The 16064-nt window shown below is 43.1% G+C and overlaps 1 protein-coding gene across 7 annotated transcripts in view; it reads left to right on the top strand.

Moving 5' to 3' along the window:
- The window catches only part of LOC122541788 (paladin-like), a 246748-nt gene that overhangs the window by 60696 nt on the left and 169988 nt on the right, over window positions 1-16064 (top strand). For all 7 annotated transcript variants that reach the window (XM_043678764.2, XM_043678763.2, XM_087982494.1 and 4 more), the window contains 4 exons: window positions 1701-1803; window positions 11278-11457; window positions 14158-14322; window positions 15709-15869. In XM_043678764.2, the coding sequence (XP_043534699.2) occupies window positions 1701-1803; window positions 11278-11457; window positions 14158-14322; window positions 15709-15869 (609 nt within the window). The remainder of the gene's footprint in view (window positions 1-1700; window positions 1804-11277; window positions 11458-14157; window positions 14323-15708; window positions 15870-16064) is intronic.

Below are 16064 nucleotides of genomic sequence, written 5' to 3'. Positions count from 1 at the left end.
ATGATGGGACTTTGGCTTCCTTCTGTACCATAATAATTCTTTGATTTGCTCTTTCCACTCGATAACAATGAAGAGTAATGATCATAGCTGAATTTCTCTTGTACCCTTAGTGTAGTCTCATTTTATTTGTCAGTATGTCATTGTTACAGATTTGTTTGTAATGATATGAGGCATTCCCAGTTGGAGCCTTCACCCTAACAATGGTTTGGTTGGTATTGAGTGAGGAGTAAGCATTGATCCAGGAGATGGATTCTGAGCCAGTCTCTTCAGGTACTTTGTCCATTCTTCTAGCAATTTGGACACCTGGCAAGCGGAATGTGGGGCAGGTCTCCAATTTTTTCTCTCACTCATGAAAAGAAAACTCCAAGAGGAAACTATTCATCTCCACAAATCAAACCATTGAATCTCTTTCCACTCTCCCAACAGCACCATTCCGAACTCAGGTGGGAACATGGAGTGGTGAGTTGAAAAATGTGTTGCTGGAAAAGCGCAGCAGGTCAGGCAGCATCCAAGGAGCAGGAGAATCGACGTTTCGGGCATAAGCCCTTGGATGCTGCCTGACCTGCTGCGCTTTTCCAGCAACACATTTTTCAGCTCTGATCTCCAGCATCTTCACTCCTCACTTTTTCCCACATGGAGTGGTGAGTCACAGATGTAGCTTGACAACCTCTCCTGCAATAGAGTTAGGGTTAGAAAGCTCTGCTGACTGCCTTCTCATCTCAGCAGGAGTACCAAGTGGCTATAACAATCAAAAAACTTGGTCACTGATGGAGAAGTCACAGGATATGTGTAGGCTATGCTACTTAACTTTCCAATGATGAATGGAAGAACCCAGCACTCAGGCCCAGCTACCTGTCACTTCCCCATCTGACTGCCAAGCTCACACTGAGTCATGGGTTCAATGGGTACTCACCCGAAACTCTACAGTCCAGGGGCCCCAGGAATAACCAGACTAACTCTTCAAGCTCAACCAATAACAGGTTTTCTCCCTCCTGCCTTAGCTGTTCCTCTAATCACAGATTAGGTGCAGCAAGAGCAGAAGAGTCTGAACCTGTAGTTGGAAGAGCAGCCTGCAGGGAAGAGACAGCATATCTGATTGGAGGATGGGCTAGTCATGGAATCTCTGCATCCCACATATAGGGGGAGATGGGGTGACTCCTTTGAGTGATCACTTCTGTGACTAAATTTTCACACATTTTGTGGGATTTTTGGGAATGAGTTCAATCCCTATTCCCCTTCGGTTTTGAGGATGATTCTACATTCCCTTCCATACCCATCCTCAGTCCCCTCCATCCTGTTCCTCTCCACATAACCTCATCCTATCCCATCCCTCTCCATCGCATGCACTGCTCTCCACACTGTCTCACTCGAAGAATGTTTACTCCCTCACTGTCTTAATTCCCCATCCCATTGATAACCAGTGGAATGACTAACACGTGTCACAAGAGCATGAAGAGTAAAATGTGCAGATTTCTGGGAAGATGAAATTTGGACTTCCAGTTTAAAGAAGAAAACGAGCCAAAGTAAAGTATTGGAGCCGTAGTGTAGCTCCTCAGATTAAAATTAAGGATGATTCGGCAATTATTCAATAGTGCCAATTTCGGATGTAATCTATCAGAGAAATGTTAAGTTAAGTCTCTTATATTCACATGATTGAACAGTAATTAGCAAAGTGAAATAATTATTTTTCCATCTTTCAGGTATAACTGTAAAGAAGAGTTTCAGATTCACGATGACTTGTTAAAAGCAAACTATATAATTGGGAAAATTTCAGATAACTTGCCGGAACACTATCTTGTTCAGGTAAGGAGAAATGGAAGTAAAATCCGTCCCATGTGATGTGGTGTAAACAAGTTAGCTAAAGATATTGTGGTTTCTCTCCCTTGTGACCATCTAAGTTTAAACAAAGCTTAGGAAGATCCCTACATAAGTCTACTCTTCATTCTGAATCTAGTGTTATCAGTTGATCAGCACAAAAGGAGATCATTTTGTTCTGATTCTGTCAGGGGGTTATCAAATTTCTTTCCACATTTCAGAATTTTCCCCATAACCCCGCAGATCAATCTAGTACATGTTCGATTGCCTTTTGAAAGCTCTGGAAGCCGATTCCACCATTCTTTCAAGTAGTGTATTCCAGATCTTATCTTTCCTCTGTGGGGGTGAAAATTCTTCCCATTTCCCATTTTAAAGAAATGATCACTGGTCACTGTGATATCACTTTGAGAGAATATGCTAATAAGCAAGTAACCAAGATATAAAACAATAGCCATTGCATTGTCTAGGTCTCAGAATGTAGTGTTAGGGAGTTGCAATTGTGTTTCCCCGTAACAGTTGCTGAAACTTCGCTGTGAATTTGTTTGCTGAGCAATTCTGCAATATATCTTCAATAAACAAACCAGCATTTGGTTTATGAGTCCTGGTGTGAGATTGCTAAATTTGTGTTAAGCAAACTGAAGCACAACAGTGACCAACCCACTTTCAAACTGTCTATCAACAGTCAATACCAGGCAATCAAGACACCCCCATAGTTTGGAATAGCTCAACTAGACCTCCCCTTATCGTTCCCGGCAATAAGGTGACCATCCTAGTTTGTCCAAGTATCCACAAAACCACAAGTTCTTCGATCCTGGCATCTTCTAGGTAAATCTCCATTATAATGTTTCAACATCCTGTTGAAGGTGTGGTGCCCAGAGAATGGGTGGCATAGTGGTGATGTCACCAGATTGTTAATCGAGAAGTTCAGGCTATTCTTTCAACATCATGGGTTCAAATCCTGTTATGGCAGCTAGTGGAATTTGAATTCAGTTAATAACATCAAGAACATAAAAGCCAGTCTCAGTAATTTTGGCCATGAAATTATCTTTGATTGTTGTAGATTCACTAATGTCCTGTAGGGATGAAACAATTTTGCCTGGCGTGGGACAGCGCATCTGGGATTCACTGGTGAGAGGAAGAAGAAAGCACCTTAGGAATTAGTACCAAATCCCAAATAAAGGAATAAATTTACCATTCACCTCATATTGTTGCAACTTTCACCAAGAATGCATATTCCAGCATTAAGGAGGCCATTCAGCCCATTATCCCCATACTGGCTCTTTGGAAGATGTATCCAATTGGATCTACTCCCTTACCATTTTCCCATTGCTCTGGAAATGTTTCTGTTCTGACAGATATCCAAATCCTTTCTTTGACTTGCACTTGAATCTGCTTCCACCACTTTTTTCAGGCAGTGAATTCCAGACAATAACATGCCATGTTTCAAAACACAAATTGTACTCGTTTTCCCTCTACCTGAATAAAATATAGTTGGCCTCTGATCATTTTACCCTGTTAATGTGTTTTAATGTATGCTTGCAAGGAAAGTCAGTTGCGTGGCAGCTGTCAGACCATTCTACTTAAAGGGCCGTGCCTCCATGAGTTAGGGCAGGAATTTCTTCCACGTTTCAGTGGAAGGCTATGTAGTTTGAAGAATTTATCACATTGCTGTCTGCAAATGAGCCCTTAGAAGAAATATTCACTGTTTACAAATAATTTCTCATTGATTTGCTCCTTGCTTCTCTCCTGCTTTATGATGTGTACAGTGCCCCTTTAAAGCCAAACTCAGATGAGTGTTTGCGTGGTCTGTCACTGAATCATTCTGCAGTGATTGAAGCAGCAACTGTTGATAAATTATCTCAATGTTTATAGGCTGCGCTGGCTCACCTTCATGTGGCAGAGACCTGCCAAACATTTTATGGTGAAGATATTCTTACCCAACCAAATCTGTTAATCCCAGCTTGAAAACTCTGATTGACCCTTGGCATCCACATCTTTCTTGAGGATTCCAGATCACTGAGAGAAAATAAAACTTAAATTGCTTCTTCGTGGTAGATCTAATTTCAGGATTATGTCCCTCCCATTAGAGATTGAAAGGCTGTCAGTGACAATCTCTCTGTTAGTTCGTATACTGGAGAGAACACTTTGAAAGAAGTGATTGAGAGGGGGTTACAAGAGAGAGTTTAAGTTATCAAAACCCAGATTATCACCACATATACATTAAATTAAACTTTGGATTAAGGACTGGAGCATGTGCTAAGGAGAGGCTGGATAGGCTGAGACTTCTTTCACTGGAGAGCACAGAAAGTTGAGGGGTATAGGTAAGGTGAATAGCAAAGGTCTTTTCCCGAAAGTAGGGGAGTTCAAAACCAGAGGGCATAATTTTAAAGTGAGAGGGGAAAGATTTAAAAGGGACCTGAGAGGCAACTTTTTCATGGAGAGGGTGGTTCATATGTGGAATGAATTGCCAGAGGAAGTAGTAGATGCATGTACAGTTACAATGTTTAAAAGAAATTTGGACAGGTATGTGAATTGGAAACGTTTAAAGGGATATTGGCCAAAGCAGGCAAAGTTGGTCGGCATGAACGAGTTGGATTGAAGGGCCTGTTTCCATGCTGTATAACTCTACGGTTACACATATAAACTAATAAAATATCATTTTAGCTGTAATATCAAGAGATGCTTCTTTGTATGGAAATGATAATCTTGTGCAATAAAATTCCAGTTAGAATGATTGAGCTTGGGATAATTTAAGAAGCAATTAACATGATTTTTTAGAAAACAAAAATCACTCTTGGGATTTGGGTGTCGTTGGCTGGACCATCATTTATTGCCTATTCCTAGTCTTCCTTGAGAAGGTAGCGGTGAACTGCCTTCTTGAACTATAGCCGTTTATACTGTGTAAGAGCTTGTATGAATTAAGGATGAGCCAAAAGGCCTTCATCATCCACAAATATCTTCAGACATGACGTTCTCATGTGAAGTCAGATTTTTAATCGATAAACTAGGTTTTGTGTACATGTTAAAGATTGTTCACTGCTGACCTGAATTGTACCAAACTGAGTGCTTGATTGTATCATTTGCATGCTAATTTTCTCCTTGTTTCTTCCTCTTCCTTCATCCCTTCTTTCTTCCTCTTCTCAACCTCTCTTCTTCTTCTTGGTCCTGATAAGTCTCACGTCAGGGTACCTTTAAAGACATGCACATGTCATCATCACTGTCTTATAGCATTGTTACCTGAGAGTTAGAAGTTATCAGACTCTGGTTGGGATCATTTGAAACATGGCACATTAGTAGAGGTGAGCTGTTCCCTGTAGCCCCATAGCTTAACTTTAGCCCAGATACTGATGTGCCTACGAATGTAATGTTTCTGTATAATCACCAGCTGGATTCTTCAATACCACGTTATCCACTCACAGTTTATGATGTTATGTGGGTAGCATATGCAATGCTGTGTCAGGTGAAACATCCTGCTGAAAGCAAAACATGCATCACTTCCCTCCTCTTTGTCTCCCCCTTCCTCCTCATGCCTAGACTGCAGGCTCAGGATAGCATTGTGTTACTCACAGAGAAAGCAGATCTCAAATGCAATCTATGCTGAGTTTGCAGATTTCATTTAGAACTTATGGGCCTCCTGCTCCAGATTCCAATAACCCTGAAAATGCATAGGAGTTGGACATTTTTGGCTCAGTTGGGATATGCCCCAAGGCTGGAAGAAGGGATAGGCATTGATTTAGTTTTTAAAAAGGCCAATTGTAATAACTGTGTTGAAAGTTAAGGCATGTTAATGGCTGGAAAATGATGTGAAATGGGGTGGCATGGTGGCTCAGTGGTTAGCACTGCTGCCTCACAGCACCAGGGTCCCAGGCTCAATTCCAGCCTTGGGCGACTGTGCAACCTCTACACAGACATTCTCCCCGTGTCTGCATGGGTATCCTCCGGGTGCTCTGGTTTCCTCCCACAGTCCAAAGATGTGCAGGTCGAGTGAATTGGCCATACTAAAATTGCCCATAGTGTTAGGTGCATTAGTCAGAGGGAAATGGTTCTGGATGGGTTACTGTTCGGAGGGCTTGTTGGACTGAAGGGCCTGTTTCCAAACTGTAGGGAATCTAATCTATCCAATATTTGAAATTGTGCATTCAAATATTTTTGCACAAAAAAAATTAGTAGTATTATCCAATATCCTTATACATAGTTTGCAACTGACAGTATTTTCAAGTAAAATAAAAGATGTTCCATGAAGTGACAAGCTCCTTTATAGCTAATCTTTTAGCTTCTGTTTCCACCTTTCTGTGTTGCTGTCAGTTGTTTGATTGTAATGTTCAGCTGAATTGATACTGTGCCTGATGAAGCAAAATCGGAGAGGCGATGGCCCAGTAGTATTATTGCTAGACTATTAATCCAGAAAGGAGAAAGTGAGGACTGCAGATGCTGGAGATCAGAGCTGAAAATGTGTTGCTGGAAAAGCGCAGCAGGTCAGGCAGCATCCAAGGAGCAGGAGAATTGATGTTTCGGGCATGAGCCCTTCTTCAGGAATGAGGAAGGTGTGCCAAGCAGGCTAAGATAAAAGGTAGGGAGGAGGGGCTTGGGGGAGGGGCGTTGGAAATGTGATAGGTGGAAGGAGGTAAAGCTGAGTGTGATAGGCCGGAGTGGGAGTGGGAGCGGAGAGGTCAGGAAGAAGATTGCAGGTTAGGAAGGTGGTGCTGAGTTCGAGGGTTGGGACTGAGACAAGGTGGGGGGGAGGGGAAATGAGGAAACTAGAGAAATCTGAGTTCATCCCTTGTGGTTGGAGGGTTCCTAGGCGGAAGATGAGGCACTCTTCCTCCAGCATTCGTGTTGCTATGGTCTGGCGATTGAGGAGTCCAAGGATCTGCATGTCCTTGGTGGAGTGGGAGGGGGAGTTGAAATGTTGAGCCACCGGTGGTGGGGTTGGTTGGTCCAGGTGTTGTAGAGGAGGTTGGTGGGGGGGTGTGGACCTGACAAGGGAGTCACGGAGGGAGCAGTCTTTTCGGAACGCTGATAGGGGAGGGAAATATATCCCTGGTGGTGGGGTCCGTTTAGAGGTGGCAGAAATGACGACCGATGATATGATGTATATGGAGGTTGGTAGGGTGGTAGGTGAGGACCAGTGGTGGGGGATCTCCCCACCAACCAAACCTCCACTCCTGGCACCTTCCCCTGCAACCGCAAGAAATACAAAACTTGCGCCCACATCTCCCCCCTTACTTCCCTCCAAGGCCCCAAGGGATCCTTCCATATCTGCCACAAATTTACCTGTACCTCCACACACATCATTTACTGCATCCGCTGCACCCGATGTGGCCTCCTCTATATTGGGGAGACAGGCCGCCTACTTGCGGAACGTTTCAGAGAATACCTCTGGGACACCCGAACCAACCAATCCAACCACCCCGTGGCTCAACACCTCAACTCACCCTCCCACTCCACCAAGGACATGCAGATCCTTGGACTCCTCCATCGCCAGACCATAGCAACACGAATGCTGGAGGAAGAGCGCCTCATCTTCTGCCTAGGAACCCTCCAACCACAAGGGATGAACTCAGATTTCTCCAGTTTCCTCATTTCCCCTCCCCCCACCTTGTATCAGTCCCAGTCCCGAACTCAGCACCACCTTCCTAACCTGCAATCTTCTTCCTGACCTCTCCGCCCCCACCCCCACTCTGGCCTATCACCCTCACCTTAACCTCCTTCCACATATCGCATTTCCAATGCCCCTCCCCCAAGTCCCTCTTCCCTACCTTTTATCTTAGCCTGCTTGGCACACTCTCCTCATTCCTGAAGAAGGGCTCATGCCCGAAACGTTGATTCTCCTGCTCCTTGGATGCTGCCTGACCTGCTGCGCTTTTCCAGCAACACATTTTCAGTATTAATCCAGAAACTCATCCAATTTTCCAGGAGCCCAGATTCAAATCCAGCCATTGCAGCTGGTGAAATTTGGATTTGGTGGAATTTAAATTCAATAAAAAATATCAGGAATTAAGAATGTACTGAAGACCATGAAACTATTGTCAATTTTCAGAAAAAAAAACTCATCTGGCTCACTGATGTCCTTCAGGGAAGGAAATCTGCCATCCTCAGTTGTATCAATCACTATGAAATCTCAAGAAAGAAGTGAAATGGGACAGATCACCCAGCATCAACCTAAGCACTGGAAAGGTGGTTGCAGAAACAACCTGGTTGACTCAGCAAAGTCCTCCTCACTAATATCTGGTGGCTAGTGCCAAAATTGGGAGAGTTGTCTCACTGAATAATCAAATATTAGCCTGATATAGTCATACTTCACGAATCATACCTGACAGACAATGTTTCAGATGCCACCACCACCATCTCTGGCTATGTCCTGTCCCACTGGCAGGACAGACCCAGCAAAGGTGGTAGCACTGTACTATACAAATTTTGAAAAGATGTATAGCTCAGATTGATGTACTGGATGGAAGTTTGCTCACTGAGCTGGAAGGTTTTGTTTTCAGATGTTTCGCCACCATACGCGGGAACATCATCAAGGAGCCTCCGGTGAAGCACTGGTGGTATGGCCTGTTTTTTATTTATGTGTTTAGGTTTCCTTGGGTTGGTGATGTCATTTCATGTGGTGACGTCATTCCCTGTTCATTTTAAGGGAAAAAAGGAAATCACATCACCACAGGAAATGACATCATCAACCCAAGGAAACCTAAGCACATAAATAAAAAGCAGGCCATACCATCTTTGCTTCACTGGAGGCTCCCTGATGATGTTACCTAATATGGTGACGAAACGTCTAATATCAAGCCTTCCAGCTCAGCGCGCAAACTTATACCTAGAACAGTGGTATACATTTGGGAGGGAGTTGCTCTGGGTGTCTGCAACATTGGCTTTGGACCCAAGACGTCTTATGGTTTCAGATTAAACATAGGCAAGGAAAGCTTCTGCTGATATCATGAACCATACTCCCTCCACTGAGGAATCAGTATTCCTCCACGTTGAAAACATTTGCAAGGTTGCAAAATGTATGATAGGGATTTCAATGTCCACCACCAAGAGTGGCTCAGCAGCAACTGTACTGATCAAGCTAGTTGGATCCTAAAGGACGTAGCTTCTAGACTGGGTCTGCAGCAGGTGGTGAGGGAACTGACAAGAAGGAAAAACAGACTTGACCTCATCGTTGAGCTGAGAACTGTGTTGCTGGAAAAGTGCAGCAGGTCAGGCAGCATCCAAGGAGCAAGAGAATCGACGTTTCGGGCATTAGCCCTTCTTCAGGAATGAGGAGAGTGTGCCAAGCAGGCTAAGATAAAAGGTGGGGGGGGGGGGGCGAAGGAGCATTGGGAATGTGATAGGTGGAAGGAGGAGCTTCTTCCTTGAAGAAGCTCTCTTCCTTCCTCTACACTCCTAGTTGACCTCATCCTTGCCAATCTGCTGGCTGAAGGTACATTTTGTCCATGATAGTTTCAGTAAGAGTGACTATTGCACAGTCCTTGTGGAGATGAAGTCCTGCCTTCGCATTGAGAATATCCTGAATCATGTTATGTGGCACAATCACCATGCTAAATGGGACAGACTTCAAACAGATATAAGAACTCAAGACTGGACATCCATGAGGCACTATGGGCCATCAACAGCAGCGCAATCTAGCACAATCGGTAGCATCATGGTCCGGCATATTTCCCACTCAACCATTACCATCAAGACAGGGGATCAACACTGGTTCAATGGAGAGTGCAGGAGGGCATGTCAGGAGTGTCCCAGGCCAACCATCTTCAGCTGTTTCATCAGTGACCTTCATAAGGTCAGAAGTAGGGATGTTTGCCATTGATTGCCTAATGTTCAGCACCATTTCTGACTCTTCAGTTACTGAAGCAGTCTGTTAAATGCAACAGGATCTGGACAATATCTAGGCTTGGGCTGACAAGTGGCAATTAAGATTCACACCACACAAGTGCCAGGCAATGACCATCTCCAATAAGAGACAGTCTAATCACCGCCTCATAATATTCAGCGGTGTTACCATCACCGAATCCCCAATATCCTAGGGGTTACCATAGACCAGAAACTCAACTGGACTACCAACATAAATACAGTTAGTACAAGAGCAGGTCAGATGAATAACCCATATCCTGACTCCCAAAGCCTGTCTCCCATCTAGATGGCGAAAGTGAGGACTGCTGATGCTGCAGATTAGAGTCAAGATTAGAGTGGTGCTGGAAATGCACAGCAGGTCAGGCAGCATCTGAGGAGCAGGAAAATCAATGTTTTGGGCAGCAGCCCTGTATCAGGAATGAGGCTGGAAACCTCGGGAATGGAGAGATAAATGAGAGGGGGTGGGGCTGGGAGAAGGTAGCTTGTCCCATCTACGTGGCACAAGTCAAGAGTGTGATGGAATACTGCTCAGTTGCCTTGATGGGTGCAACTCCAACAAGAAGCCTGACAGCATCCACCCCATTTGATTGGCATCACATCTACAAGCATCCACTTCCTCCACCATTGATATTCAGTTGAAGCAATGTGTATAATCTACAAGATGCGCTACAGAAAGATCCTTAGACAGCACCTTTCAAATCCATGGTCACTTCCATCTAGAAGGACAAAGGCATCAGATACATGGGAACACCACCTTGTTCCTTTCCAAGCCACTCACCATCCTTGGAAATCTAATGCTGTTCCTTCACTCTTGCTGGGTCAAGAGCATGGAATTCTTTCCCTAAGAGCATTGTGAGTCACCCTACAACATGTGGACTGTAGTGGTTCAAAAAGGCAGTTCATCACCTTCTCAAGGGCAGCTAGGAATGGGCAAAACATTCTTGGCCAGCCAGTGATGTCAGTATTCCACGATTGAATTAAAAAAAAACTTTACGAAGCATTCTTGCAACCAAATTATTTCGCCTATAACCCATGTGCTCACTGAAACCATACTAGTCCAGCAATCCCTCAATTTTAAAATTCTCATCCTTATGTTCAAACCTCTGATTTCTTCCTCCCTATCTTTGTACCTTCTCTAATTCCACAAGCTTACAATTTCTTCACTCCTAACTCTGGTCGCTCAAGCATCCCTGATTTTAATCGCTCTGCCATTGCTCCTTTCTGCTGCATGGAAATTAAACTCTGAACTGCCTCCCTTTAATTTCTTTGCTTCCGTACTCTCCTCTTTTAAGATGCTCCTTGGAACCTAGTTATGTGACTAATGTTTGGGTCACCTATTCTAAAATTGTGTTTTATTGTGTTACATAATATCAAATTTGCCTTGAAGGCACTTCTGTGAATGAACTAGGGAGATTAAAGCTTCTGTGTAAATGACAATTATGTTATTGGTTGAGCTATGGAAATAGAGTTTCTCCCAATCTGACACGAAAGATAAGGTGACCCGGTGATCTGACCAACATATCTCAAATGTTTATTTAAATAGTATTATGCTAACCCTGTCTCTTGTACTTGCATTAACCCATGATTGAACCTTTCCTTGTGTTTCAGGGAAAGTATTTCATGGTTTGTGATATCTACAATAAGATAGACGTCTTGAACACTACTGGCTATTATGGAGTACCCAACTTCAGGCAGGCCAAGGGAAACTACCCAGTGTTCGGAATGGGGCAACCTAGTCTTAACGGCTTTAAACAGGTTCTCCAAGTGTTTCAACAGGAAGGTTATAAGGTCAGTGCCCTCTTTTGTTTCATTGCTAATCTTTTCAGACCATTGTGAGAGAATCTGACCGTGCAGTTCAGAAATGCAAATAAATTAAAAATGCTGGAGATACTACGCAGGTCAAAGAAGTGGAGAGAGAAACAGAATTTGCTTTTCAGGTCAGTGACCTTTCAGCAGGATACAAGCTAGGAAAAAATATTAAGACATAAACTAAAACAGAAATTGCTGGAAAATCTCCAAGAGGAAGAAGGAAGCTTACTTAAGGTTGAGGAGGCAAGGATCAGACAGGGCTCTAGATGGTTACAAGGTAGCCAGGAAGGAACTGAAGAATGGACTTGGGAGAGCTAGAAAGGGACATGGTAGGATTAAGGAAAATCCTAAGGCATTTTATACTTATGTGAGGAACAAGAGGACGGCCAATGTGAGGATAGGGCCGATTAGGGGTAGTGGAGGGAAGTTATGCCTGGAGTTGGAGGAGGTAGGAGACGACCTTGATGAATACTTTGCTTCAGTATTCACTACTGAGAGGGACTTTGACATTTGTGAAGACAGTATAAAACAGGCTGATATGCTCCAACAGGTTGATGTTAAGAAGGAGAATGTGCTGAAAATTTTGAAAAACCTAAGGTTAGCTGAGTCCCCTGGGCCAGACAGGATATACCCAAGGTTACTGCAGGAAGCGAGGGAAGATATTGCTATGCCTTTAGCATTGATCTTTGCGTCCTCACTGGCCACTGGAGTAGTGCTAGATGATTGGAGGGTGGAAAATGTTATTCCCTTGTTCAAGAAAAGGAATAAGGGTAATCCTGGGAATTACAGACCAGTCAGTCTTACGTCTCTGGTGGGCATATTATTGAAGAGGATTTTGAGAGACAGGCTTTATATTGTTTGGAAAACCATAGTTTGATTAGAGATAGTCAGCATGGCTTTGTGAGGGGCAGGTCATGTCTCACAAACCTTAATGAATTCTTTGAGGATGTGACAAAATACATTGACAAAAGTAGAGCAGTGGATTTGGTGTACAAGGATTCTAGCAAGGCGTTTGATAAAGTTCCCCATGGCAGCTTCATTCAGAAAATAAGGAGGCATGGGATACAAGGAAATCTAGCTGTCTGGATACAGAATTGGCTGGCCCATAGAAGGTAGAGTGTGGTAGTAGTTGGGAAGTATTCAACCTGAAGCGTGATGACCAGTATATTCCGCAGGGATCTGTTCTGGGACCTCTGCTCTTTGTGATTGTTATAAATGTCTTGGACGAGGAAGTGGAAGGGTGTGTTAGTAAGTTTACCGATGACACAAATGTTGGTGGAGTTGTGGATCATGTGGATCGCTGTTGTAGTTTGCAAAGGGTCATTGACAAGATGCAGAACTGGGCTGAGAAGTGGCAGATGGAGTTCAATCTGGAAAAGTGTGAAGTGATTCATTTTGGAAGGTCAAATTTGAATGCAGAATGCAGGGATAAAGGCAGGATTCTTGGCAGTGTGGATGAACAGAGGGATCTTGGGGTCCATGTCCATAGATCCCTCAAAATTGCCACCTAAGTTGATATGGTTGTTAAGAAGGCTTATGGCGTGTTGGCTTTCATTAGCAGGGGAATTGAGTTTAAGAGCTGCGAGGTTATGCTGCATCCCTGTAGAGCCCTGGTTAGACCAGACTTCGAATATTGTGTTCAGTTCTGGTTGCCTCTTTATAGGAATGATGTGGAAGTTTTAGGGACTGTGTAGAGGAAATTTACCAGGATGCTGCCTGGACTGGAGGGCATGTCTTATGAAGAAAGGTTGAGGGAGCTAAGGCTTTTCTCATTGGAGTGAAGAAAGATGACAGGTGAGTGGATAATCAGAGACTTTTTCCCAGGGTGGAAATGGCTGTCACAAGGGGGTATAATTTTAAGGTAATTGGAGGAAGGTTTAGGGGAGATGTCAGAAGTAGGATCTTTACACAGAGACTGGTGGGTGGGTGGAATGCACTGTCAGCGGTGGTAGTAGAGTCAGATACATTAGGGGCATTTATGTGACTCTTGGATAGGCACATGGAAGATAATGCAACGAAGGGGATATAGATTCGTTTGATCTGAAGAGTTGGATAAAAAGTTGGCACAACATCGAGGGCTGAAGGGCCTGTACTGTGCTGTACTGTTCTATGTTCTATATTTGGCAGCATCTGTGGGGAGAAATCAGAGTTTATGTTTTGGGTCCAGTGATTCCTCTTAGAACTGCGCGATGAAACTGGAACACTTCAGCTCCAGTTCTCCAATCTGTTTGGATCTCACCTTCACTACTCTTGATGCTTTTCGAGCCTCTCTGTCTAAAGGTTGTGGGGGTTTAAACCCTTTTTCTGAGACCTGAGCACAAAATCTGGGCTGATATTGAGGGAATGCTACCTTTATCTTTCACATAGGATGTGAAGCCAAGGCCGTATTTGCTGTCGGTGGTGGTCAAAACAAATTCTATGGCACTATTCAAAAAGGGGCAGAGGAGATTTTTGCAATTATCTACATTATCCATCAGAACTAAAGTAGCCACTTATCTCATTGCTGCTTGTTGGAGCTTGCTGCCTGTAAATTGGTTGGTCTATTTTCTATATTACAGTAGTTACTACATTATAGAAGTATGTCATTAGCTTTGAAGTGCTTTTGGGATGTCCTGAAATCATGAACAGTGCTTCTAATTGCAAGATTTTCTTTTTATTGAACTTTCTTTCTCATTGAAGGAAATTCTGTTTTTCTGTGTTCGTGAGGAGCCTGTGGTTTTCCTGCATGTCGAGAATGACTTTGTTCCCTACACCCCCCGGAGTAAAGAAAATCTTCATGAAAACCTTCATGACTTGGGAAGAGACCTGGAAGTGGAAAAACTAGAGCTGGCTATCAGGAAGGAGGTAGACTTGAACTATATTCCTGAACACTGCGCTGTAGCTTCACTGCAGCTGAAATGTTTGTGGGGTATGATGAACTCTGTATTCCAACATATCTGCCCCATGATGCATCTTCGTCATGTCACTGCTGTCAGTCATTATCTCCAGCTGTCCATATTCTAGGAATTGCAATTAATTAGCTGATTCTTTTCAAAACTTATTTCTTTCCAAGAGTTTGGCTTGAAAAAATTCTTTCATAAAATCTGGGCATCACTGGCAAGCCAGCATTTGGCAGCCATTCCTAACTGCCAGTGATCTGAGTGGCTTGCTCGGCCATTTCAGAGTCAGCCACATTACTATGGATCTGTAGTCACAAGTAGGCTAGTCAGGTAGCAGATTTCTTTCCCTAAAGGACATTAATGAACATGACACATATTCCTGATAATTGATGGTAATATTATGGTCGCCATTACTGAGAGTATCTTTGTACTCTAGATATGTTAGTGACTTTAAATATCACCAACTACCATGGCCAAATTTTAACCCATATTCCCAGAGTATTGCTTAGCTCTCTGAATTACTAACTCAATGACATTACCGTTATGCCACCATCTCTCTCACTGGTCTGCAGATTCATGCTAATGTCTTCTTCTTTGGCTCTGTGTCAGTTCTCTGCTTGATAATGCTTCTGTGACATTATTTTTAGTTTTAAAATACTGATTAGGGGCATGTGGTTGTATCAGAAGCAGTATATAAATGCTGGTGTGCTTGTTTCTTTCTTGGCTCATGTGCAATAGGCCAAATGTTCATAAAATGTGAAAAGATATAGTAACTGATGACAGTGCAGTGTAATATTGTGTAAGAAATTGGGCACAATTTTATGAGCTCTCAGTGAATTTATAAATGAATAATGGGTGAAATACGAGCTTCAGGATAACACGGTGTCTTTGCTCAGAGCATTGACTCTTGCTGAGCTCCCTAGGCTCCAATCCCATATCAAACAATGCAAACCTAGCCTGTGGTAAATGATTGATTAATAGACTGAGCATCACAGCTCACCCTGACCCAACAACCGTTTTCAGGAGATGGCAATAAATAGGGGCGCTGGAGACTCCGTTGTTTTCATTTTTAGCACCTTTTCTGCGTCAGAAATGTTGAGGGCATTTGTTCAACTAAATGACTGGACAGCAAAGATGAATTCACTCAGTTCAATAAGGACATGATTACAGGAAATTTTCTGGCATAATAACCAGTGTTTGTATCATGGTGCTATCTCAGAGGGGTTAGGCATACCACTGAACACAAACAAAGTATGTTAAAGCGGTTAAAAAAGAATAGGCTGTACTTAGTTTCAGCGAACTCATGTTTGAGAAATGAAAATTTTACCCATTATGTGCTTTCAATTTTCAGCTTTATAACTTTGCTCAGTTGAATGAAAATACCAATTATGTCTATAATGACATAGAACATTTCAAGGATGAGCCTCGGACAGTCTGTATTTGCAGTGAAGAGGATATCCATGTAACAGAAGAGGTTTACAAAAGACCTTTCTTTACCAAGCCATCTTGCAGGTAAGCAATGAGAGCTCCTAAGTTTATTTTAATTGCTTATGATCCTGTGATTATGCAACATGTAACATTAGCAGCGTGCAACACAAATTGGGCACCCTAACCATCACTGAAAGGATTATTAGAGTGGCTCCTTCCCAAATTATTTCTTCAAGGGAAAATAAATCTCAAAGGAACATTTTTCAATTATCAGGTGAG

Source organism: Chiloscyllium plagiosum, unplaced genomic scaffold, assembly GCF_037043375.1.
Source record: "Chiloscyllium plagiosum isolate Xiang-an unplaced genomic scaffold, Cpla_swu_hap1 HiC_scaffold_43, whole genome shotgun sequence".
NCBI lineage: Eukaryota > Metazoa > Chordata > Chondrichthyes > Orectolobiformes > Hemiscylliidae > Chiloscyllium > Chiloscyllium plagiosum.
The sequence above is the reverse complement of the archived record's forward strand: the minus strand, read 5'-3'. Positions and strand labels throughout refer to the sequence as shown.